At 60.7% G+C, this 24,105-nt stretch overlaps 1 protein-coding gene across 2 annotated transcripts; it reads right to left on the bottom strand.

The window, feature by feature from the left end:
* Positions 1 to 477: 477 nt before the first annotated feature.
* SYNM (synemin) lies at positions 478 to 23,760 on the bottom strand. 2 transcript variants are annotated; one of them, XM_051822966.2, is made up of 5 exons: positions 22,806 to 23,758; positions 17,087 to 17,211; positions 8,386 to 8,456; positions 4,118 to 6,468; positions 478 to 3,253 (listed from the first exon to the last, which is right to left on the bottom strand). In XM_051822966.2, the coding sequence occupies exons 1-5, from the start codon at positions 23,613 to 23,615 to the stop codon at positions 3,014 to 3,016; spliced, it is 3,597 nt and encodes a 1,198-aa protein (XP_051678926.2). In that variant the 5' UTR covers positions 23,616 to 23,758; the 3' UTR covers positions 478 to 3,013. The 2 variants fall into 2 exon arrangements, with proteins under 2 accessions (XP_051678926.2, XP_051678925.2); XM_051822965.2 differs by having other exon boundaries at positions 478 to 6,468; positions 22,806 to 23,760.
* Between the last annotated feature and the right edge of the window lie 345 nt (positions 23,761 to 24,105).

Below are 24,105 nucleotides of genomic sequence, written 5' to 3'. Positions count from 1 at the left end.
GGAAATGCGGTAACTTCATCAAGGAGGAAGACCGTAGCTGGCCACGTTTTTGTCTTTATGCTAAAAGATGGCCAACGGCGCCTCCTTTTGTCTCCAGCTACCAAAAACTCCTGGGAAATGGCCCTGACTCAGCCTCCAGTTGGCGGGCAAGGTGACCGAGGGCCCCAGGATTTCCCAGGACAGCCCTGGACTGAGCCCTGAGAGGCTCGGGTCCTGGGAAATCCCCTCTTCCGTGCGGAAAGGGATGGTGCTGTGCTTCCCAGGCAGCGGTGCTGGCGCATTTGCCACCAGCTGTCAGTATTCACAGCAACTCAAGTCCGTTGGTGTCTGCTCCGTGCACCCGCTTTCTGGTTTCTCGTGCCCCAGCACTGGTGCGGAGTCCCGAAGCAGGTGAGGAATTAGAGCTGGAGCTCTCACAGATGTTCTCCCAGGCGTTCTGTGCCGCCATAAGAACATGCACATCAACACACAAAACCATGCAGTCACACGCGTGCTTTAATTAGAGTTTAAAGGAGAAAGCGCACCAAAGTCTGCCGGAAAACATTCATTCTCTTTGGAACAATGCAGGGTTTTTTTTTCCCCTCAGATTTTTATTTTTACACATTCTTGTGACATTTCTCTTTGTAAGGAACAGCAGGTTAGCAAAATCAGCTTCTTAGATGGTTCCATTCTAAATATACATCTCGAACAAACAATAACAAACAACCAGCAGGGAGTTGAAAAACATTCGATGAACACTGCTTTGTCTAAACAACCGTGGGTAGGAAAAGACTGGCTGTGTCCCCACCCTGTGCAACCACAACGTCCACTTCCCCTGCCTCTGGAGGGACCGCTGTCACCTGCCACCATGCTCAGGGTTCCCCTGCTCCTGGGTGACCCAGGGACTAGGGAACCTGTGATAGCTTGGGACCCCGGGCTGAGCGGAACACTCCCTGAAAGGTGCATTCCAACTTGCAGGTGGAAATTAGGGTCCAGGACCTTTATCTCCCAGCGTAAGTAGAAGTGGCTCACGGTATTAGTGACCTGTGCCCATCGGCATCCATTTACAAGCTCATGGCCCAGGGTAGCGGCATCCAGCTCAGTGCACCCACACTCCTAACGGGCTCCTCATGGTCAGTCTGTCTTAACATCCAACAGGAGGCGGCCAGCTTGGCCACATCCTCATCCAGAAATCACTCACGCAAACACCATTACGAGTCGCAGCCAGGCCAAAGGCAGCGCACCCCTGCGGTGCACAGCAGCCCCCGCACACCAGCCCGGCGCGTGGCAGGCGGACCCCACGATTCACGCTGGCCGTCAAACCCAGCTCCGCTCTGCGCCCTGCTTCCCGGCGTTTTCAATAAGTCGTCTGGAAAGCTGTGCCCATTTCTCCTCCACTTCTCAATTAAGAAAATGCACTGTCCCCTCACCTAGCTGCTGAGGCATGAGCCAGACCCCTGGAGACGTGTGTGCCTTGGGGGTCCCAGGGCCACACGGGAAGCCGAGAGGGAAGCCTCCAGGGTCCGCACCCACACCTGCCATCACCACTCGTGCGTGACTGCTCAGCACGCTGCAGTCTTCCGTGACGCTACGTGAGAGGCTGCTGCGGCTACTACTTGTGAAGCTATGCTTTTAAAAGATGGAAACTGAAAACAATACTGATGTGCAAAATAAAACAAACCCAACAGCACACGCTCATCTTCATCTCTTAAACTGGGTGGCGTACAACTACAGGTCCACGTTCCGTGGTCCGTGGGGGGCCACCATCACCCTCCTCCGGGACCCGACCTGGGTGCCCAGCACTGGGCTACAGCAGAGGCACCCGTTCCTTCCCCAAAGCATTTTATCCTATTTCACGTAGTATTTGTTTCCCTGGACAAACCCCCCAACTGCAACGATTTCTACTGAAAGTGCAAACATCTTCCACGTGGGTTAGCTGGCGGCTGCTGCTCCTGTTTCACTGCTTGAACTCAGACCGCCCCTCGCAGCTGTGGGCTGCCAAGGGATCCAGGGAGGCACAGACACCTTGCGTTCCCGATTTCCCTGGACTGGCCCCATTGCCAGTCTAAGCTGTGGTCTCAGCGTCAGCAACCTATCTTCCGGGTCTACCTCCCACCAGTGAAAGACAATGTTTGGAGCCAGGGACTAAGGTGCAGAGCAGGTCAAGTTTATGCCCTGGTAGGAGCTGGCTAATCCAGACCTCGGATCATAACAAACTGGGCACTGCCTAACGACCTAGTACCACACACACACACACACACACACAAGAACGGGACCCCAGCGAGTCCCAGTGCTCCTGTCCCCTGCCCGTGGGTGCAGCGCAGGGGCACCTGTGCAAACACAGCACGTATGGTCTGAAACACTGCAGCTGACAGCTGGCCTCTCCATACCATAAATAAGGCACTGTATTCTTAGGTAGAAGGCAATTCATTTAAGCTGCAAAATGAATTTTATGACAAGTCACTTTTGGCTAAAGATGAAATTTCACACAATTTTTAAAACATGAGCAGTTTGCGTATTTCTTATGATTTCTTGTTTGAAAGACTTTGGAAAGAGAAAAATGTATTTATTTTTCCCTTAAAATGTTAGTATATTATTTATATTAGCACATGCAAACAAAATTTACTCTTAAAAAATGTCACTTTAACTGGGTTAATGTTTAGGCATTTGCCTACGGATGACTGATTAGAGTTTCAAACAGATGCAACCTATGTCTGCAACCAGCCAAATAGTAGACATCGTCTCCACGCGTGGAGAGGAGGCTCCTTGGGGAGACTCCAAGAAAGGGAGCTTTATAAGACTACAAAGGTAAAAAGTGCTTTGTAAATTCCCAGCTCGTTAACATAATTCCAGCGCCTCCTACGGCCTGGATCCATGTGAAGCTTTGCCTGATGACTCCCAAGTACACTGCCCTAGTCTGCAGTGCTCTGCAAAGAAAGGAAAATGGGGGAGGCCTTGGGACCCCCGCCCCGGCCTTAGAGTAAGCAGCGGCCTCCGCCCCTCGGCCAGGTGCCACTCACAACATTTCTGCCCATCAGAACCAGTGTCCGTCGCTCTCCTCCTCCTCTTTGTCGAGATAAAGGAGGGCGACTTTCTTTTCGTCGGACACCACCGACCTCTGGTCCACCATCCTCTGCAGCTGCACCGTCTTATCAAACCCGGCCCGCTCCTCGGCCTCCTCTCGGGGGGCCCCGGCCGAGCCAGCATCGCTCCGGGCGCCGCGGGCCAACACGCCGTGAGCGTCTGTGTCGGCCTCTACACGGCTCACAGCCATCTGAAAGGTAAAGGAAGCTTCTTTGGGCCCCAGTGCCAGCAGCGTGCTGCCCGCTGCCTGGCCCGGCTCAGAGGCACCTGCTGAGCCAGCAAGGGCAAAGGCCCCGGTCACGGGTGCGTGGACGAGCAGCTGTCCCGGGGCGCTAGCCTCCGCAGGACCCAGCTGGATGTGTCTGAAGGACCTGCTGAGGCCTGCGCTCACTTCTGCCCCTGCTGCGTCCCCCGGGCCGTCCACAGCCCTGTGCAAGGTGCTCTTTTCAGCCACGAGGACTTTTCTACCCACAGTGTAACTCCGTGTGGCCTGGGTGGCGTCTGCCGAGCCCTCACTGGGGCCCGAGCCCTCTGAGCCACTGAGTTCCACGGGCCCAGGCGCCCGGCCGTGGAAAACTGTGTGCTCAGTGGCCTGGGCCCCGACACGGACATGCCTAATGGCCACGCTGTCCCCTGGGCCCTCGTCTCGGGGGTGCCCGGAGTCTCCTGGGACACCCAGCTCCCCCTGCTCAGAGAAGGGGACTGTGAACTCGATGTGCTCACGGGGCCCTCGGGTAGGGCCTAACTGAATGTGGCTTACAGAAGTCTGGGGAGCCACGGGCCCTCCACCCCCCTTCCCGGCCCCAGAGGCGGAACCCCGCACCACCACTTCCTTCTCGGCACGAAACTGCTGCCCAAATCTGTCCGCGTCGGCGGGAGGCTCTGCCAGGCCAGGCTCTGCTGTGCCCAGGGCCTCCTGCCAGGCCGGGCCAGGACCTTGGAAGATGACTTCTTGGGACATTTGGCTCTGCTGGGGACCCAAGGTGAAGTGCCTCACCGACCGGCGGGCTCCCGCCAAGCCGGCCACCTGACTCAGGTCACCTCCCGCACTTACCTCCCCTTCGCCGGCAGCGGGTCCTACGCGGGACACCTGCTCAGTCCTCCAGATGTGGCTGGGGCCCAGCTCCACGTGCTGCGCAGACCGGCTCACGTCCTCCAGCACGGGAGACTGGGCCAAGCCCGTGGGGCTGCTGACTTCCACAGTGGCCGACACGGGGCCCTGGGAAGCCAGCAGGGGCAGCCCGGCGTCTGCCCCGTCCCCTGAGGGGCTGTACAGTTCCCTGGTGGCCCAGCGCTTGAAGCGCAAGCCGGCAGCCGGGGCTTCCGCCCTGGTGTCCCCAACGTCCCTGTCCGGGCTGCCCGGCCCTGGGCTGCGGCGCCTGGCCAGGCTCTCTCGCACCACCGACTCCACAGCTTTCTCGATCTCCCCAGCATCATCGTCTCTGCTCAGCTCCTCCAGGTCCAGCTGATCGGCGTCCACGGTCTGGGAGAGGTTGACCTCTGCGAGCAAGGTCACGGACCCGCCGCCCGAGGCCTGCACCTTCCGGACGTCCACCGAGACGCTGCCCGGCTCCCCCTGGGCCTCCCTGGTCAGGGCCGACAGCTCCTCCCTCATGCGCGCGGGCAGGGTCTCCTCCAGCTGCCCGATCACCTCCACCATCTGCTCCCGGGGCTCCTTGGACAAGACGCCCTTAATGGAGCTGCGGAATTCTTGCGGGATCTTGATTTCCTTCTTGATGACCGTGGGTTCAACGTGAAATTCGCCACTGGCTTGCTCTTTCCAGTGCACGGAGGCCACGTCGCCCTCCAAGGCGGCCGCGGGGACGTCCACGGCCTGCACGAACTTCTCTCCGTCCGCGCCGTCCCTCTTCCTCCTCCTCCACGTGCCCGGCACGATCTCGTCTTGCCACGAGTACCTGATGCTGGACTCCTCCTCGATGTGGATCTGCCCGTACACCGAGCCCTCGTCTCTGTCCTGGCCCCCGGGGTGCTCGTCCGGAGTGGACACAAAATAGCTCTGCTCCCCCTCCGAGTCACCTGCCTCCGTCACCTCTTCCACGTGAGTGCTGTTCTCGGCGGGCCGCCCAGCCCCTTGGCGCTGCTCGGCCGAGAACGTGACCTCGCCATCTGTGTCGCCTTCCTCTTCCTCCACAAGCCCCCTGGAGCTGGGGGCCACGTCGTCGACCTCCTCCACTTGGAAGGGGGTGGGCGGCTCCTCCTCCCTCTCCGCCCCCACGTAGCTCATGGGCTCCTCAATGATCTCCACGTTGACGACCTTGGCTCGCCCCTCCCTGCCCTTGAGCCCTAGGTCAATGATGTCACTGATCATCCGCTCGGCCGACTTCCCCTTCAGACCCACTTCCAACGCGCCCTGGCCCAGGAGCGAGTCCAGGCCGGCTTCATCAGAAACGTCGACGTCTTCCGTGAGCTTCGACTCCACCACGATTTCCGTCTTGGTCTTCCCGTCGCGGGGCAGCTCTTTCCGGCCCACGTAGGTGACCTTGGTGTCGGGAAGAGGATGCGCAGGGGCGTCTCCGTCGGGAGCCTGCGTGAACTGCTTGAGGATGCTGGTGACGATGTTTTCGGCTATGGTCTCTGTCGTGGACTCGCCCTGCGGAGAGCTGCTGGCGTCGCTGGTGCCCAGCCGGAACCGCGTCTCTCCTGTTCCCACCTCTCCACCTGCGCTGTCACCAGCACCCTGCCTCCCGGGCAGCCTGCCGTCCTGGGACACCTGGAGGCTGATGGGAACTTCCCGCACGTGTGCGCTCTCTCCCCTCGGGGGCTCCTTCCCTCTGGCCTGTTCCAGCCTTTGCTGGCTCTCTCTCTTCCGAGCTTCCTTATCTAACTTGGTCAGCTCTTCCCACCTTAAGTTCCTCTCCTCCGAGGCCTTCTCTTTAGAATCAAACATCTTCTCTCTCCTCCCCTGCTCCCGCGTGGTCTTCTCTTCTGTTTTCTTTCCCACGGTGACGGTCCTCTCGTCCGGCCGAGCGCCATCAGATGCACCTGTCACGGTGACGTCGCGGCGTTCCCAGTGCGACTCGTGAGTGCCTTTGGCCAAATAGGCGGAGGCATCGCTGGCGCCTTCGGGCTTCGGCCTGTCGGGGAAGGTCTTCCCCCGGGCCTCGGAGTTTCTGAGGAGACCGTGGGCCGGAGAGAAAGGCCGGAAGCCATTTGGACCGTCGATGGCTTTTCCGTACGTGTACTCCTGCCGGGTGGTGGTCACGGATGAGTACCCGGAGTCCGAGACACCTCTCCCCGCGGCGCTTCTGCTAAGCGAGGCCGTCTTTGGCCCCGGCTGCCCCACCAGGGAGGAGGCCAGAGCCGCCTTCTGCCTGGCAAACAGATTCCGTTGGTTTTCCCTCCGCACCACGGAGTCGCTGCAGCGGTAGGAGGCGCTCCTGAGCTCTGCGGGAAGGGAACACACGGTGGGTTAGGATGGCCACAGCACTGCCCTCGTCCCATCGCCACAGCCCCATCCGTCATAACGGAGGTGTGGCATCACCACGGTGGGGTCGCCGCCGCCAGCGCTCAAGGCGTGTCCCCAAGGCTGTCATGGCACCATGCAGCACCACAAAGGCCAGCAGCTCCCTCGGGTTACAGATCTCCCAGCGCTCATCCGTCTGAGCAGAAATACCGGGACGTGGTCCTAGCATGGCTCACGAGACCCCGGGGCCGGGGTGCTCGGTGTGGGGGCTGAAACTCCACGACCTTGCACCTTGGGACCACTCCTCTCCCGTTTGCTGAGGGAAGTTTGGTGTCCTTGTTTCCCGGCAGAGAAGGAATCTATGTAATTGCCCAACACCAAAGCCTACACCCGGCCACCATTCAGCCTGCCCTCGCTTTTCGCTGATTTCGAGCCTAAGGGGATTGAAGAATATTTTTAAAGATTTTTTTAAAAATTTATTTGAGAGGTAGAGTTACAGACAGTGAGGGGGAGAGACGGAGAGAAAGGTCTTCTGTCCATTGGTTCACCCCCCAAATGGCCGCAACGCTGGAGGTAGGCCAATCCGAAGCCAGGAGCCAGGTGCTTCCTCCTGGTCTCCCATGTGGGTGCAGGGCCCAAGGACCTGGGCTATCCTCCACTGCACTCCTGGGCCACAGCAGAGAGCTGGCCTGGAAGAGGGGAAACCAGGACTAGAACCAGCGCCCATATGGGATGGCGGCACCACAGGCGGAGGATTAACCTGCTGCACCATGGTGCCCGGGGATTGAAGAATTTAACTCTTAAAGCTTTCTGGTTTCTTGGATTCTTTTCTTAACACTTGACAACCTCCTCAACTGAAAATAGGCCAGGGTCCGGCAGCCTGGCTGCAACACTGCCTTCAGTTTTCGCGTTACCATCCCAGCCTGGAGGCCACCTGGGGGAGTCCGGCCCTGCCTGGGGAAAGTGCTGCCCCTGGGCCTTGCTCTTGACACTGGCAGCAGTGAGGCTGTGGCCGGGGGTGGGCCTGTGGCCCGCACTGGAGAACCCAGGTTCAGGTCCAGCTCTGGCTCCAGCTTCCTGCAAATGCAGACCCTGGGAGGCCACAGTGACGGCTCCAGGACTTGGGGTCCTGCCACCCACGTGGGAGACCTGGGTTGCACTCCTGGTTCTCACCCCAGCCCAGTCCCAGTTGTGGGGATTTGAGGAGTGAGCCACTAGATCAGAGGTCTCTCTCTCTCTCCCTTTCTCTCTCCTTCTCTCTCTCCCTCTCTTTCTCTCTCTCCCTCTCTCTCTCTCTCTCTCTCTGCCTGTTCTCTGTGTGTCTGTTTCTTTGCCTATCAAAAAAAAAAAAAATAGTGAAAAATGTGATTCGAAGAAAAAGGTGGCCAGGGCCCAGTGCTGTAGTACAGCAGGCTAAGCTGCCACCTGCGACACCAGCATCCCACAGGAGCGCCAGTTCGAGTCCTGGCAGCCAGTTCCAGTCCGGCTCCCTGCTGGTGCACCTAGGAGAGCAGAAACCGCTGCTCCTGGCCCCGGGCTCCAGCCTGACCCAGCCCCAACTGTTGCAGTCATTTGGGAAGGGAACCCGTGGATGGAAGCTCTCCCACTCTGCTCCTGTCTCTAACTCTGCCTTTCAAATAAATAAATACATCTTTAAAAAATGAGGTGACTAAGTAAGCCTTGAAATCTGGTGCATGAATACATCCTATTGATCCAGCTTCCCCACCCTCTGCCTCCTAACAGGGATTTCATCACACGGAACATGTTTGGTAGCTGAAAGAGAGACAGCCTCCTGTCATCTGATAACCCCGCTCCACAGCCTGCTCCCCGAGAAGCGCTGCCTTGCCGTCTGCCGTGACGAGCATTTTAAGGGGACCCTTCGCTCCGCTTGCTTTTACCTGGCAGCGTGCTCTCCACATGCTCGGTCCAGACCAGGATCTCGGGGTTACTTTCCCCTTCCAACAAGGCCCTGTAAAAAATCATTTGAAAAGACGACCCATTAGGAAACAGAAGCACGGGCAGTGCCTCTTGCAAGATGGATCACGTGGCATCAGGCCAGCGACCACAAGATCAAAGTGCCACGTGTCTCGACTCTCAGCTGGAGCGGGGGTGGGCCAGCAGGGTGCTGTGCCCTGGGGTGGCGTCCAGCCAGGGGCTGTGGTGTGGGGTGGCGAGCCCACCTGGCAGCACCCACACACCAGGGCCAGGCTGCGCTGCTCACTGCCACGTCCCTGGCACCCACACGGCGCCTGCCATTGACAGACATTCAACTGATGGCTGCTGACTGCCAGGGCTCTCCCAGTCCTGCAGGGCCACACCCTTCTGCAAAGCCTTCCAAGCCAGGGCAAGGGGGAGTGGGCGCAAGATGGTCCTGGAGAGAGGGGCCAGGAGGGGAGGTCGGGCGGTAGGGAGGGGCCCGTGCCCAGCATGTCACCCTGGGCGAGGGGGCCCCGGGACAGTTACAGCCCCCAGGGGTCTCCGTGGAGTCCCAGGTGGGAGGCAGCCTGCGAAGGCCGACCAGGAGCAGAACAAGGGCTGACACTGCTCCCTAAGTAGCAGCCTGCACCTGTGGGCCTCAGACTGGGATCCGCGGGACATCTTGGAGATGGAAGAGCAGCAGAGACAGAAGACGGGAAGCAGAGTGGTAGACCCTCTTCCCGCCCACCCCCAGGCCCCACTCCTTCCTCAGGGACATCCTCTTGTCTCCTTTAACAAAGCGTGGAAAGAGCCTGACCAGGCAATTTCTTTGGCTCTGTCTAGCTTCAAAATTCTAGAATTCTAGAATCTTCATGAAGCAGCTATTCCTGTCACTCAGCACTGAGAGCGGGGGTCAGCCCCAGGTGCCCACCAGCCGCTCCCTCCTGGAGGCCCCCAAGGCTGCAGGCAGCCCCGGACACAACTCCAGCTGTACGGGCCATGTGTGACGTCACCAGCCCCAGTCCCTGGTGACGGCCGAGGACGGCGGACAGGAGCCCCAGCCCACTTGCCAACGCAGAGGGCACCGCTGAGCGCTGTGCTGGGGGTCAGAGGAGGGAGCCCAGGTCCCAGCAAGGACCTGGCAGCTCAGCCAACCGATGTCCCTCTGAGTCGGACACCGTCCCCATGCAAGATGAGAAAGCCAAGGTGGCCACAGGGAGTCTTGGAGGTGCACACGAGTGGGCCTGCCGTGAAGACACTGGCTCACACACGCATGCGCACACACACGTACATGTGGCACCACAGGAAGCCCAGGGCCCTGAGGCCAGAGCCCAGCCCTCCCTCCGGGGCCGGAGCCAGGAAACAGGACACCGGCCCATCGTCCACGCCCTCATGACCAAGCACTTTAGGTTCCAGCAACACAGATGGTGTCCACGGCCTAGGAAACCCTGAGGTCCATGTAATCAGAGCCAGGCCCCGGGGGTCTGCGCCCCAGGACGACAGCAGCCGAAGAGGTAGCCCCGTCCCGGTCCAGCGCCCCTGTTGCCGGCTCAGCAGCGGCCTCGGCCAGAGCCTTCTGCCTGGGCTGTGCGGTCAGGAGGCCCCAGTGCCAGCTCCGTGCGGGGGAAAGGGGCTGCGTCCGCCACATGCCTCCCAGCGACACCATTCTGTTCCTCCCTCGGGAAGCACAGGCCTCAGTGAACGTGTTACTGAGTTCAGGACCCTGGGCAGGTGCAAGGACCTGAAGAAAGGCACGAGACCCCACACCGGGCCGGAGCCACAGCCCCGATGACCCCACGCCGGGCCAGAGCCACAGCCCCGAGGCCACCCACTTGCAGGCCTCTCCTGACCCCGCTGACGCCAGGCCCCACGCACAGGGACTTGCGAGGTCCTCGCCACCCAGAGCACAGGGCCTGCGCCCGCATCTTCACACCCAGCAACTACACGGTGCGCAGAGACAGGGTCCTGGCCACGGGCGCAGGCTCACCAGGAGGAGAGAGAGAGGCGAACGCAGACGGCCGGAGCCCGCAGCCCTCTCGGCAAAGCCACCGGCCTCACTGCGAGGTCTGAGCCGGCAGTGTCTCCCGCAGACCCCGGCAGGTGCACTCCACATGGACCACCACTGAGAGTATGATGCCCTACTGGGGAGGGAGGGGCTCCTCCTGCAGTCCCCGCTCAGTGGCTGGGTGCCAGCAAGCACATGTCACCTTCTGTGCCCAAGAGCCCACCGTGGGGGCCTGAACGCACAGTGGAGCAACGGCCACCAGACTCACACCTTGGTGGCAGGCCCGCCAGTCTGCAAGTGACGTGGTGAAGGCAGAGAGGGGTGGCCAGGGAGGATTCCTCCAAGGCTGCTCCAGAAATGTCTGCAAGGAAAAGGTTCCCACAACTTCAACCAACGGGCAGAACATTCTCTGCCGCTCTCATCAAACCTGGCTGTTCTAAGCTGTGGCCGAAAGCTGTCTCCAGGCCCTGGAGACAGAGAGACGTCAGCCCGGCTCCTGGCTCTCTCACGGCTCTGCCTGCAGGAAAACAGGCCACCGCACTGGGAGAGCCCAGGCCTGGCCTGGTGATGGGCCAATGCAAATCCCCAGCGTGCAAGGGAGCTGGGATGTGGCCTCTGGCCAGGCTCCAGGCCCTAACAGGCCACCCGGCATCCTGACCAGGCCGGCCGCAGGGCTCTGTGCCTGGGTAGGTGATGCCATAGCAACCGCAGGGCAGCTCTGCAGGAACCTCAGGGCCGTGTGCACACGCACCGGAAATGGGAACGGGAATGAGGGAGGAGGGGCAGGCAGAGGAGGTTTCCAGAAGCAACGCCTGGGCAGAGCCTGTTGGTGCCTCCTCACCAAAAGCAGGCACAGAGCTGGGGAGCAAAGCGGAGGCCGCAGACCAGACCCTTGCAGCTGCAAGCTGAGCCTCAGGGCCGCTTCAGCCTCCTCCCCGCGCACGAGGGCGGAGGCGCTGCCTGGGTCCCCTGGCCGTGGGACTGTGTCTCAGCTCACTGGAAAGAGAGCTGAGTGCAAGGGTGGGGCGAGGGCCACAGCCGCCCCTCCTGTTCCCACGAGGAGCTGTCTTTAGAGAGGAGACAGGGAGGCCACGGTGCCGAGCCGCTCCTAGGTCAGCCCTGGAGACGGACACATCAGAGGATCAACAGAGGCGGAGGGGGCACAGAGCAGGTGCACAGAGCAGGTGCATGGGTTCAAATCCCGCTCCTGCCACTGGTTCTGGGACCCGGGGCTGTGACCCAGTCTCCCCGCTTCTGAAATGGGGAGCACTCCCAGGCTTGTGGTGACAACAAAGCCACGCTGCCACAGCCTAAGTGCTCAGGACCTGTCCGTCATCACTGGTCCCCATCGCCAGCCCCTCCTCCACCGGGGGCAGGGATTCTGAGTCGCCTCCACCTCAGGGCCAAGCGAATGTTGCTCTTTTATTTGGCTGATGCCCAGACGAATTAACACAGCCTCTCGATGAGGTATTCTCAGCATGACATGACTTTATGAATTCCAAGTATTACACCTGGTAACAAGGTAGGTCTCAGGGCTAACACACTCCTATGAGTCTTTTAAAAAATAAGATTTAACTGAAAAAAAGGTACTTCTCTAAAACCCCAAGAAACCCCTGAGAACTGTTTTCCTTTGAACTCACTCACGAAAGGGACAGGTGACATAAAGAGACAGGTGGCCTAAAAAACCATGGAGTAGCAAGAGATATCATCAGGAGAATGAAATTATAGTCAGTCCATCCTCCCCAGAGTCTACACACAGCAAAATAGACGAGAACAGTGGGGCTGGCATTGTGGATTAAGTTGCTATCTATCTGGGACGTCAGCATCCCATATGGGCAGCTCCAGTTCCAGCCCAGCTCCCTGCTAACGCACGTGGGAAAGCAGCAGAAGATGGCCCAAGTACTTAGGCCTCTGCCGTCCCATCGGGAGACCTGGATGAAGCTCCTGGCTCCTGTCTTCGGCCCGGCCCAGCCGAATGGCTGTTGTGGCCATTCGAGGAGTGAACCAGTGGATGGAAGATCTCCCTATCTCTGTCTCTATCTTTCTCTGTAACTCTTCCTTTCAAGTAAATAATTATATTTTTTTAAAAAATATATTCAGGAGAAAAAATTCCAGTAAGTTCCATAAAGCAAAACTTGAATTTGTCAAGTGCCGGGTGCTACCCTGAACTCAAGGGAAGGAAGCCATGTGTGGCACAGGCGCTGCCACCTGCTGTTGCGTCACGGCCTCAGGCTCTCCCAGCACCGCTGGCCGGAGCCCGCCTGCCACCTGTCTCGGCGCTCACGTTGGCGTACTTAGGCCTAGAGTGGAAAAGTCCAGACTGAACATGTACAGACTTTTTTCCTTGTTGTTACCCCCTAAAAAACTCAGGACACCAACTACGTACACAGCACGTAGGTGCACACGTCTCCTGGAGCTGGTGTAGTGTACGAAAGCAGATGTGCAGGATCTGTGCAAGAACCAGGCCGCGCCACAGAGGGGACCTGAGCACCTGCAGCGTTTGGTATCCTCGGGGGTCCTGGAACCAAGGCCCCGCTGACACCAGGGGACGCTGGCATGAGCATCGGGAGTTTGCGCTGCTTCCCCAGCCAGCTCAACAAGATGAGACCAAATCGCGACCCTACACACCCTCCCCTGGGGACACAGAGAATGTTTTTTGATGCTGTTTTCTATGCAACTTTCTAAAGGGACTTTTGCCTTAACAGCGTATGGCTGATGGCAGTGTATTGCCTCGGGAAGCTACTGCTTATCCGGCTGTGCCTCTTCGGCACGTCCTTGGCCTGTCACACCTGGACCAGGAGGTCACGCCAGCAGTGAGAGGCTCTTGGGGGCCTGCCGGGTCTGGATTTTGCCACCATTTTTGCCGTCTTCAGATTCCCCACCAATCCTTCCCAAACACCCGCTCTGCAGAGAGGGCTTGGTGCTCCTGGAACCTAAATGCTTGGTCTAGGCTGTGCCGGCCACTGAAAGGAGCCCAGCCCTCCCGGCTCAGAGCCGGCTCTACCAGGGCTGCCGCCTGCTTGAGATCTTCATCACTGCACCCCAGGAACCAGAGGAGCCCCCTGAGGCCTCTCTGCCCCAAGCTCCACACCCCAGCTCCTGGAACTGCCTTCCTCCACCACCATCAGCCCTGGCCTGAAGCCCCAGCTCAGGCCCCTGGCCTTTGGGGACCCTGTCCCCCTCCCAGACCTCTGCCCAGTTTCTGACCCCGACTTGCCACATGCAGGCCCTCCCAATTCATCTCCCCGTGTCCCCCGCCACCTGCAGAGCCCAACTCAAACCCCACAGGCTTTGAAGGGCTCCCGTAATCACCTGCGCCAGAGCCCTCACTGTCTCTGAACGTCTTTGCTTGCCGCGGGCTGGCAGCGGGGCATCTGCACTGCTTCGTCTAAACCTGCAGTCCGGTTTCAGCAGTGCGTCTGACTCCGCACCTAAGCTGTCCGCGCCCCTGCTCTCCCAACCCTCCTTGTCAGCTCCTCCCCGTGCACCTGTACAAACCACCCCTCCCCCAAGACCTGGGTCAGTCACTTAACCTCCCTCCAAAGCCTTCCCTGATTCTTCCCTGATTCTGATCCCTGGGAACCTGGTCTTAGTGCGTGGTTTGCCGCATTTCTTGTTTGCTCCCTCGCAGGGCGCTATTAGGTCCACATTGCCTTATCTACGTGCTGTGTGCCGAGCACCAGAGGGCACAGCCCCCAGCTCACGAAGCACCCCTGGCTTCCCAGGTGTGACTCTTGCCCATCCATCGCATGCAGCCTTCCGTAACTGCCCCTAAAACTGAGCTGCACAGGGACATGCAAATGCCTGGCATAGCCCCAAATGTCACACTAGCTCAGTCCTCGGCTCCTCACCCAGGCTGTTCCCTCTAACAGAAAATCCACACAGTCAGGTACCGGCTTCCCTTCCTGCAAGACCCAAGCATCACCTCTTCCAGGAAGCCCTCTCTGTATCCTCGTTGGCCTCCCACCATACCCAGCACATCATCACCCTAAAAATGAAGACCAGAGCTGCATCTTCACCACCTTCTGCCCACGGCATCCCAGTACCACCGGCACCTCCCTGTCTAACTCCAGTCAGGAGAGCACAGGGTGAAGCCTGAGGTTAGAAACCTCAGGGCCAGTTCTCGGGCTCTCTACTTCCTGTGCGAGCTTTCAGGTGACAGCCTCCTTGAGCGGGTTTCACCTCTTCGGTGAAGCTGTAGAAACTGGAAACCCTGTCTCCAAAGCTCTTAGTGCACGGCAGGTGGAAAACAGACCCAGTGACCGCGGATCAGGTCTGTGAGCAGAAGGCGATGCTACACCCAGGCCACACCTGGCGACCTGCAGCAGGTGTAAAACCACACCCGGTCCAACCCCACACACATCTAATCAGACTCTAGGCTGGGCCCAGGACTCGAAGCTTCTCCAGGTTCTCCAGGTGACGTTTGCACAGGTACGGTCCAGGCTGGGAACCACACCCGGTCCTGGATCTGAGCCTCTCCGCTCCAACCACCTGGCTGCCCACTCACACGCAGGTGGATGAGCACCTGCAGCCCCCACAACCACCTGGTGACAGAAATGGGGGAAGCCTTCGGGTGGGGCACACCTGCTCCCCTCCAGCTATCCGCAACCCAAGGTGCCCTACGGCTACAGCCAGCCGCCACCTGCAGCGTGGGAGCCGAGGACAGCGCCAGGGCTGCAGTCTGCTGGTGCTCCAAGGTTTCATTCCCATACCACCTGCCCGGCGAGGTGCCAGCAACTTCCCCAGCCACACACAGAATAACAGGATGATGGAAACCTCTGGGGGCAGGCACTGTGGCATAGCAGGTTAAGCCCCTGCCTGCAGTGCCAGCATCCCATATGAGCACCAGTTATGTTCCAGCTGCTCCACTTCTGATCCAGCTCCCTGCTAATGGCCTGGGAAAGCACTGGAAGACTAAAGGTGCGGGCCTGGGAGGCTGTGTACCTAGGGCTGCTGGGGGCCATCCTGCCAGCAACAGGGCCAGGACACGGTCAGCCTCTCCCCGCTACCTGCACCCCCGCTCCCATGAGAACCTCCTTCCTTTCCAGACCGGAGCCAGTGCACAAGGGGTTCTGTCACCCACAACTGAGAAACCCCCAGCGAGGGATATCTCCACCCCACCAAAATATAGCCTGACCATGCCAAGCTTCCCATCTTGGTCAAGTCCAACTGTGCGGGCCCCACTGATTTACCTATGGGACCGGTCACCCCCCGAGACCGCCAGGGCCTGGGGAGGACGGGCGGGCCAGGGCCCCCTCCCCTCTCTCTGAGCCCAACCACCAGCCCTGTCTGAAGGACTCAGCCACAGGGTGGCTCTCAGAGGGGGTCCAGAAAAGCTCCCACCAGCTTCGCCCCAAGACCACCCCTCAGTTCAGCCAAGGCTCCTCCAGGGGCTGCGGTTCCCCGGGGCAGGCCTCACTTCAGCCCCCCCCAGCATCCCCCTGGAGGTGAGGAAGGCCCTGGGGAGGTAAGTCCCCCCGACAATTGTCAGCCACACTGCGACTCTGAATGGGCATGAAAGCAGCCCAGGTCACAGTGAGATGCCTAAGCAACACCACGGCCAGGAGATGGCTGAGACGGCCTCCAGAGTGCTGAACCGGCCTGGGCTCCATCCATGCCCGGCCCCCGCCAGGGGTGTGGCCACACCCCGTCCTTATCCTCTCCAGGCTCACCTCCCCCTGCCGTCCACCTGGCTTTCACTTCTGTGCCTCCGGCTCTGCCGGCGTGATCAGGGTGTGCTCTCCACAGCCCAGGGAACAAAGCGGGTATGGACATCATTCCCGCCTTCCACGCTTCGGAAGGCACAGGCCCAGGCCCCACCCAGCCAGCTCTGCCCCTCACCAGCCTGCAACCCTGAGCCCCTGGCCTCTCTCTCACAACCGTCAGAGCCGTGAGTGGTTTCTCGGGAGCGGAGACCACCAAGGACTCAGTGTCGTCTCTGGCAGGCAGGCAGGGCTCCTCGCGGGGGCTGGTGTCGCTGTCCCTCCTGGTGGGGAACCTGGGTCCCCCTCTGTAACGCCCCCTCTGTAAGTTGCCAAGATCCAGGCCCCTCAGTGGCAGCCCTCACAGAGGGTGAAACCGCCAGGAAATGAGGACCACCTGACCCCAGGGCACGGGGAGTCACGGCAATGCAGGGGCGCCCCTCTGCCGGCCCGCAGGCCACCCCAGGGACACCAGAAAACCTCCTCCACCCTGCCTCGCACCGTGCCTCCTTCCCACCTGGGTGCTTCCGTTGAACTCAAGTCAACACCCAATAAACACAGCCGTGGCCCCAGAGTGCCACTGGGATCTCTAGACAGAGACCAGAGCCAGGGGGAGTGACCACGGAGCCCAGGGTGGGGGAAGCGACAGCGCAGGAGCTGGCCAATTGGAGCTCGCTGGGCCGGACCCCGGGCTGCCACATTCTGGCCTGCAGCGTCTCTCAGCAAAGTTTGCTCTCGTGTAAACACAGCAGCCGACTCCGAGGAGCCGAGGAACCGACACAACGGCGCCCCGGACGCATGGGCAAGGGGGGGCAGGGCTCCGCTGCGCCCATCACCGGCTCGTCCTCCTCCCTGTAGCCCTGGACCCCCGGGCTGGCCACGCCAAGGGCTGCTCTCTGCTTGTCGTAAAGACACAGGGACTCGGACAGGGCCACTCCGGGGGCTCCGTCGGGCAGACCTGGCCCGGGGCCTCACCTGTAAGTGGCCACCTCCAGGCTGAGGCCGTTCTTCACCTTCACGAGATCCTGATGGTCCCGCAGCCGGTCAGCCATGGCCAAGGTGAGTGCCGCCTTCTCATCCTCCAGGCCGGCAATCACGCCCTAGAAAGACAGAAGGGCCTCGAGGTCAGAGGACGCGAGCTTTACTGGGTCCAGGCAAAGGTGCCAGCAGTCGAGGGCACACAGAACCATCAAAAACCGCCAGGCCTGTTCAACACGCAGTCGCTGCCAGGGTGGCTTCAGACGCCGGGTCTTTTCTCACCGCACACGGCAGACATCTGCAGAACGCTGGCTTCCCCGCTCAGGGTCTCAGCAATGAATTCTGGGGTCGGGACTGTGGCACAGCAGGTAAAGCTGCCATCAGGGATGCCGGCATCCACGTGCACACCAGTTGCAGCCTCAGGTGCTCTACCTCCGATCCAGCTCCCTGCTGATGTGCCTGGCAAAGCAGCGGAGGATGGCCCAAGTGCTTGGGCCCTGCACCCACCTGGGAGACCCGGAGAAGCTCCTGGCTCCTGAGTTGGCCCAGCCCCGACTGTTGCAGCCATTCAGGGAGTGGATGGCAGATCTCTCTCTTTCTCTCTCTCTCTCTCTCTCTCTCTCTCTCTCTCTCTCTCTCTCTCTCTCCCCGTGTGTATGTGTGTGTGATTCTGGCTTTCAAATAAATAAATCTTAAAAAAAAACATTCTCATGAGGTTATTCAAATTATCCCACAGTTTAGACAACAGGTCCATGTAGGGACCAGAACGTCCCGTCATCTAAGATGCTACAGACCAGAAATCTGGGGTTTCCCAGTATTTCAAACACGAGCCTCTCTGATCTGAACTAGAAGTTCCCCAGAGTATGGCCAGAGCTGTGGCTCAGTAGGTTAATCCTCCGCCTTGCGGCGCCGGCACACCAGGTTCTAGTCCCGGTCGGGGTGCCAGATTCTGTCCCGGTTGCCCCTCTTCCAGGCCAGCTCTCTGCTGTGGCCAGGGAGTGCAGTGGAGGATGGCCCAAGTGCTTGGGCCCTGCACCCCATGGGAGTCCAGGAGAAGTACCTGGCTCCTGGCTTTGGATCAGCGCGGTGCGCTGGCCATGGTGGCCATTGGAGGGTGAACCAATGGCAAAGGAAGACCTTTCTCTCTGTCTCTCTCTCTCTCACTGTCCACTCTGCCTGTCAAAAAAATAAATAAATAAATCAAAAACTTCCCCTCTTAAAAAAAAAAAAACACCCTATGTTACCCTGTTTTAGTGAGACTAGAAACTCAGGTATAAGATTACAATATCAAATGCTCCGTGTGTGTGTGTGTGTGTGTGTGTGTGTGTTTGTACACGCGCGTGTGCGCATGCTCTCTAATACAGGAAATCGGATCTAGACATTAGAACTCGAGAATTTGTAGTAACTTATGCTTTACGAAGCAACCCAGGATTGTTGACCTGCTTGGAGGACCAGCGTGTGGCCCAGCGGGGTAAGTCACTGCTTGCAACACCCACATCCCACATCTAAGGGCCAGGTCAGACCCCGGCTCTGCCATTTCCAATCCAGCTCCTTGCTAATGCGCCTGAGAAAGCAGCACAAGATGGCCCAGGTACCCGAGGCCCTGCACCCGTGTGGGAGACCCGGATGGAGCTCCTGGCTCCTGGCTTCAGCCTGGCCCAGGCCCAGTTGTTGTGGTTATGTGGTTATTTATTTATTTATTTTTTTGACAGGCAGAGTGGACAGTGAGAAAGAGAGACAGAGAGAAAGGTCTTCCTTTGCCGTTGGTTCACCCTCCAATGGCCGCCGCGGCCAGCGCGCTGTGGCCGGCGCACCGCGCTGAACCGGTGGCAGGGGCCAGGTGCTTCCTTCTGGTCTCCCATGGGGTGCAGGGCCCAAGTACTTGGGCCATCCTCCACTGCACTCCCTGGCCACAGCAGAGAGCTGGCCTGGAAGAGGGGCAACCGGGACAGAATCCGGCACCCCGACCGGGACTAGAACCCGGTGTGCCGGCACCACAGGCGGAGGATTAGCCTAGTGAGCCGCGGCGCCGGCCTGTCGTGGTTATCTGGGGAGTGAACCAGAAGATAACCTGTTCTCTCCCTCCACACGCCCCCCTCCCCTTCATTGTCACTCTGCCTTTCAAATAAATCAATAAACTGACTCAATCGATCAATCTGGTTTTTAAAAACTGCTTAGAAAAAAACATCAAATGAACTCAATTCTCCAGCCACAAACCTAGGCAGGACAGGATTTCCCAGGCTTGGCCCAGGGGAGTCTCTCCTTCCAAGATACACAGAGAAGACCCCAGAAAATATGAAGAGGAAAACCCAGCTGGGTTTAGGCTGAGATAAGGACTGTTCTGAGCACATTTCCCCGTCCGTGAGTCCACTCTCCCTAAGCTGTGAAAGGAAAGTTGGTCAGCTCCCGGAAGCAAGGCTGCCTGCTTCCAGTGGCTTCCAGTGGCTTCCAGTGGCTTCCCCAGGGCTGCTGGCCGAGAGAAGCTGCAGACAAGGGCTCAGCTTTGCCAAAGGTTTTCCAGCTGCGGGCCAAGCCCAGGCTCTGCAGCCCCAGGGCCGAGAAGTGAACCCAACCCCCCCAGAAGCGGTTCCCTGGGTGCTGCCGAGGCCTGGGGAGGCGCCCCTCTTCCGCAGCATCGCTAGAGGCAGTGAAGTGAGCTCCACACCAGGAAAAGCGGCTGCCGTCCGTGCCACAGCCCTGACCTTCTATCCCCAAACCTGAGCGCCCCTTGTTGGGACAGCCATGAAGACGGTGCAGAAAGAGCCTACAAGTGGCCTGTCACTTAGAATGCTGACGGTTAGAGCCCCAGGTGGAAGACTGTGACAACCCCATGCAAGCACGCCCCAGGTGCCCACCATGTGCTCACAGCTCCAGGCCAGCAGTGCCCTAACCCCTGGTGGCCATCTCACACCAGGCATGCAAGCTCCCACCCACAGTGGCCCTCCCGCACCCGCCCTGCAGCACCCTCTCCCTCCAGCTGCTGGGGCCGCCAGCCGGGAGCCAGCTGTCATTCTTCCTCCATCTCTGCACCAGTGGCAAGCCCTGCAGGGTTCCCTTCTCAGCCCCGGGTCTGGGCCTCCTGCCTTGACTATCACAACAGGCTCCTAACAAGGTCTCCCGGCTCCCGGTATCTAGAGACAGAGTCAGGTCCCAACCCCCTCCGCTAAGCAGCCCCTGTGGCTTCCCATGGAGCTAAGAGTCCAGGCGCTGCCCCTACCCCCTTGCAGACTGCACCCCAGCCACCCTGGCCCCCAGCCATGCCCTGCCCCCAGCCATGCCCTGCCCCCAGATCTCCGAGGTCAAGGAGCTCCTTCTGTTTTGTTTTCTACTGCTCTCCCCAGCCACTGCGAACAGAGTTGGGCACACAGAGCGTCACGGCTGTGAGTTGAATGAATGAACTTTTGAACTCGACAAGCCCCAGGAGCCACTTTCATGTCCCCTATAACACAGATATGGAAACTGAGTCACAGAAAGGTTAATGAACATAGCCCGCTCATAGAGGTCCCATTCTCCCAGAAGTGCAGCCCAAGTGAATGGTTTTTCTCCCAAGCTACAGGGGGAGCGCAGAGGCTGGTACACTGGGTGCAGGGTGGGGGGTGGGGCCACCCTGCCAGTGCCCCTAACTCCCACTCCTGCCCAATGGAGCAGGGCCCTAAAGCACAGGGACACAGAAACAGCGGGTGAAGGAGATTTAATGCGGGAACGACTGACAAGTCGGGAGGCTCTGAGCACCCTGGGATTGCCAGCTAACGGGGCACCTCGGGCAGTCCTTTAGAGGGGCAGGAACCTCAATTTCATTCCTGCGACACGGGGCGGAGATGGGCACCCACCTCTGAAGACTGGTGGGAGGACTGAGAGTGAGCAGGTGTGAAGGGCACACAGGATGCGCTTCGACCACAGTAACAGAACGTTTCTCACGCAATAGTAGTTACCCTCGTGTGCTGCAATAACATCTGGAGAAATTGAAGGCTGGGGGCTGGATCGACCGCCTGCTCTTTAACACAACCCCCGCCGCTTTCCTGATGGCTGTTGCGCCTTTGGGATGCAGTTTGAGACACAGTTACTCTGACCCTGCAGGGGAAAGACTCAGGACGTGGCAAGGAGAGCGAGCGGGAACAGCCACAAACCGGTCCCTGCCGGCACTGTGCTTGCTCTTCAAGTTTAGGACATGGGAGCCAACGCCAGGGAGACAGAGGTGTCCCTGGGCGGGGCACTGAGGCCAGGTGTGAGCTCAGCACCCGCACCTCCCAGCTGGGCTGCCCAGGGTGCTAGCGGCCCTTGCACTCCCCAGCTGCCCTTCAGTTAGACTGCCCACATCCAGCTCAGCCGTGGGGTCCTGGTGACGATCCCGTGAGGGGCGAGGGTTCTACAGGTAAAAGAGCGCCCAGAAAGGTGGGGGCCCAGTGAGCCGAGCTTCCGCCACGCAGCGACGGTGAAGGGCGCCCAGAGCAGTGGCACCCACGCTGGCTGGCACGGCACAGCCCTGGGGCAGGGGACAGGGAGGGGTGCTCTGGGCAGCGCGCTTGGGAGACGGTGTTTTGGAGTCACAACACCCATTGGTGAGAAGCTCCCTGGAAGGTTGCCTTAAGACAGCTTTTCACTGGCTCAGCAGGGAGCTCAGGGCCCCGTGGAGCCTCTGGAAATCACCGCCCGCTGTGGCCAGGCCCCACCCTCGCTCCACCTGCACTCAGTGTGGACAACGAAGAGGTGGAAGCCAAACAAAACCTTCCACCAGCAAGACGATATCCCAGACAACACAGCACCTCGTGCTGCCTGGTTCCCCCTGGATCTCCAGCTCTCTGAGGCCCGTGCATGGAGCCAGGGGCTGGGAATTGACCACCTGACACCTGCTGGTTCCTTGACACTGTCTGCCATCGCCCACCTCCCCCCCCCCATTCCACACCCACCCCACGACTGTTGCAAAAAGCACAAGAATCACTGTCTCACCTCTTCCACCCACAGCTGCACAGATTGTGTGGACGTTATTTCTAACCACCATCCGCTAGCACAAGCTGGGATGACTCCCAGTTCTGGCCGGCCAGGGCCAAAGGCCAGGACTGGACTGAGTGTACAGACCATAAATCAGGCCCAGGTGGCAGAGCCCTGCTCCTCTGAAATAGTAACTGTGTACATCAGCCCGCGCTTGTAATAACATCCCGTTCGTTCGCTCAGGAGCCTGATTTCCCACAAGCCTCGCACCGCCGGAGACTCTGCCCCGGGGTTGCGCTTGAGAGCGAAATGCCTCTGATGAGGCGCTCAGCTGCGCCAGGGCTGCCCCTATCCAGGAACCCACAAGGCAGCCCCCACCCCACCCCGGGAGCCACAGCTGGGAACTCAACCCGGCCAAGCACAAACCGTTTTGGAAACCAATTTCCAAGCCCGCCGGGGAAGGCCTTCGGGCACACGGTGGCTGGGCGGGGACGGTGGAGCTGTCATTTGGGGGGCGGGGGGCTGTCGGTTCACTTTTAGGCTCAGGTCTAGTGGGTATCCGAGGTACGAGGAGGGGCTCGATGCACCAGCCACGCTGTCACCTACCAAGAGGACAGGCCGGGGCCTGCCCCTGGATGGACCCACGAGGGCCCGCTCCTTCCGGAGCTGCCAGAGTGCACAGCGGCTCCCAGCGCCCCGGTGCCGCCGCCACCAGGGCATCCTCTGGGCGGGCCCCGGCCCCAGCCAGCCGAGCCCCTGCTGTGCCCCGACCCCCAGGCGCACCGACCTGGAGCTCCTCGGCGCGCAGCCCGTACTCCTCGCGCCTCCGTAGCAGCTCGTCCTCCAGCCGCGCGCGCAGCTGCTCCAGCTCCAGCGCCTGGCGCCCCAGCGCCTCCACCTCCTGCGCGCACAGCCGCGCCTCCTCCTCGGCCTCGCGCCGGCTCTCGAGGCCGCGCCGCAGCACCTCCTCCAGCTCGCGCACCTCGGCCTCGTACAGCTGCGCCGTCTCCTGCCACGACTCGGCCGCCAGCAGCGCGAAGCTGTCGTGCAGCTCCCGCAGGCGCGGCGGGGGCGCGGCGGGGCCGGCGGCGCGGGCGCGGTAGTGCAGGGTCAGGCTGGCGGCGCGCGAGCGCAGCTCCCGCACGTCGCGATCGTGGGCCGCGTGGAGCCCGTCGCGCTCGGCCTGCAGCCGGCCCAGCAGCGCCTCGAGGGCCGCCCGCGCGTCCAGCGCCTCCTGCAGCTCGCGCCGCTGCGCGCCCAGCTCGGCGTCCAGGCGGCCGCGGGCGGCGCGCTCCTCTCCGCCCAGCTGCTGCAGCTCCCGCAGCTCACGCCGCAGCGCCTCGCACTCGCCCTCGGCCAGCGCCGTGGTCCAGCTCAGCTCGTCCAGCTGCTGCCGCAGGCCGTGCGCCTCCTCGGCGAAGCGGGCCTGCCCCTCGGCCCACGCGGCCTCCCGCGCGTTCCGGCACCGCAGCTCCTCCTCCAGGAGCAGGTTCTCGCGCTCCAGCTCCCGCACCCGGCACACGTAGTCGTAGAGCCGCGCGTTGAGTTCCTGCAGCTCGGCCTTCTCGGCGCCCGTGTGCAGCCGCCAGGACAGCATCGTGCTGGGCGTGTGCGGCTCCCCCCGGCCCGCCGCGCTCCTCCTGCCCTGGTTGTGTCCCCGCCGCCTCTCCGGCCCCGCCGCGCCTCTCCGGCCCCGCCGCCGCCGCCGCCGCCTCGGAGGCCCGCAGACTGCCGTGGGAGCCTCCCGGCCGCTGCACTTACAGGGCGCGGCCCACGGCCTGCAGCCAATCAGAGCGCGGCCCGGTGCGGTCGCCGCGGCCGCAGGGCGCCCCCTGCCGGCCCGAGCGCGGCGCCGCGCGCAATCTGTCCGGGGACCCGGGTGGAGGGGAGCCTGGGCGGCCCCCATGAGACGCACCGCTGTCCCGGCGGCTGCGGTGACACCTGCTGGTGACAGCTGCTGGGCCGCGGAGCAACCTGTCGGGGGATCTGGCGGAGTGGAGCCAGGGAGGCCCGGGGAGGCCCTGCTGGTGACACCTGCTGGGCCGCCGAGCTGCCCGTCGTGGATGGGGGAATCCTCATCCAAGTAC

The sequence above is a fragment of the Oryctolagus cuniculus genome, chromosome 12 (genome assembly GCF_964237555.1).
Source record: "Oryctolagus cuniculus chromosome 12, mOryCun1.1, whole genome shotgun sequence".
NCBI lineage: Eukaryota > Metazoa > Chordata > Mammalia > Lagomorpha > Leporidae > Oryctolagus > Oryctolagus cuniculus.
This window is presented reverse-complemented; position numbering and strand designations above follow the sequence as displayed.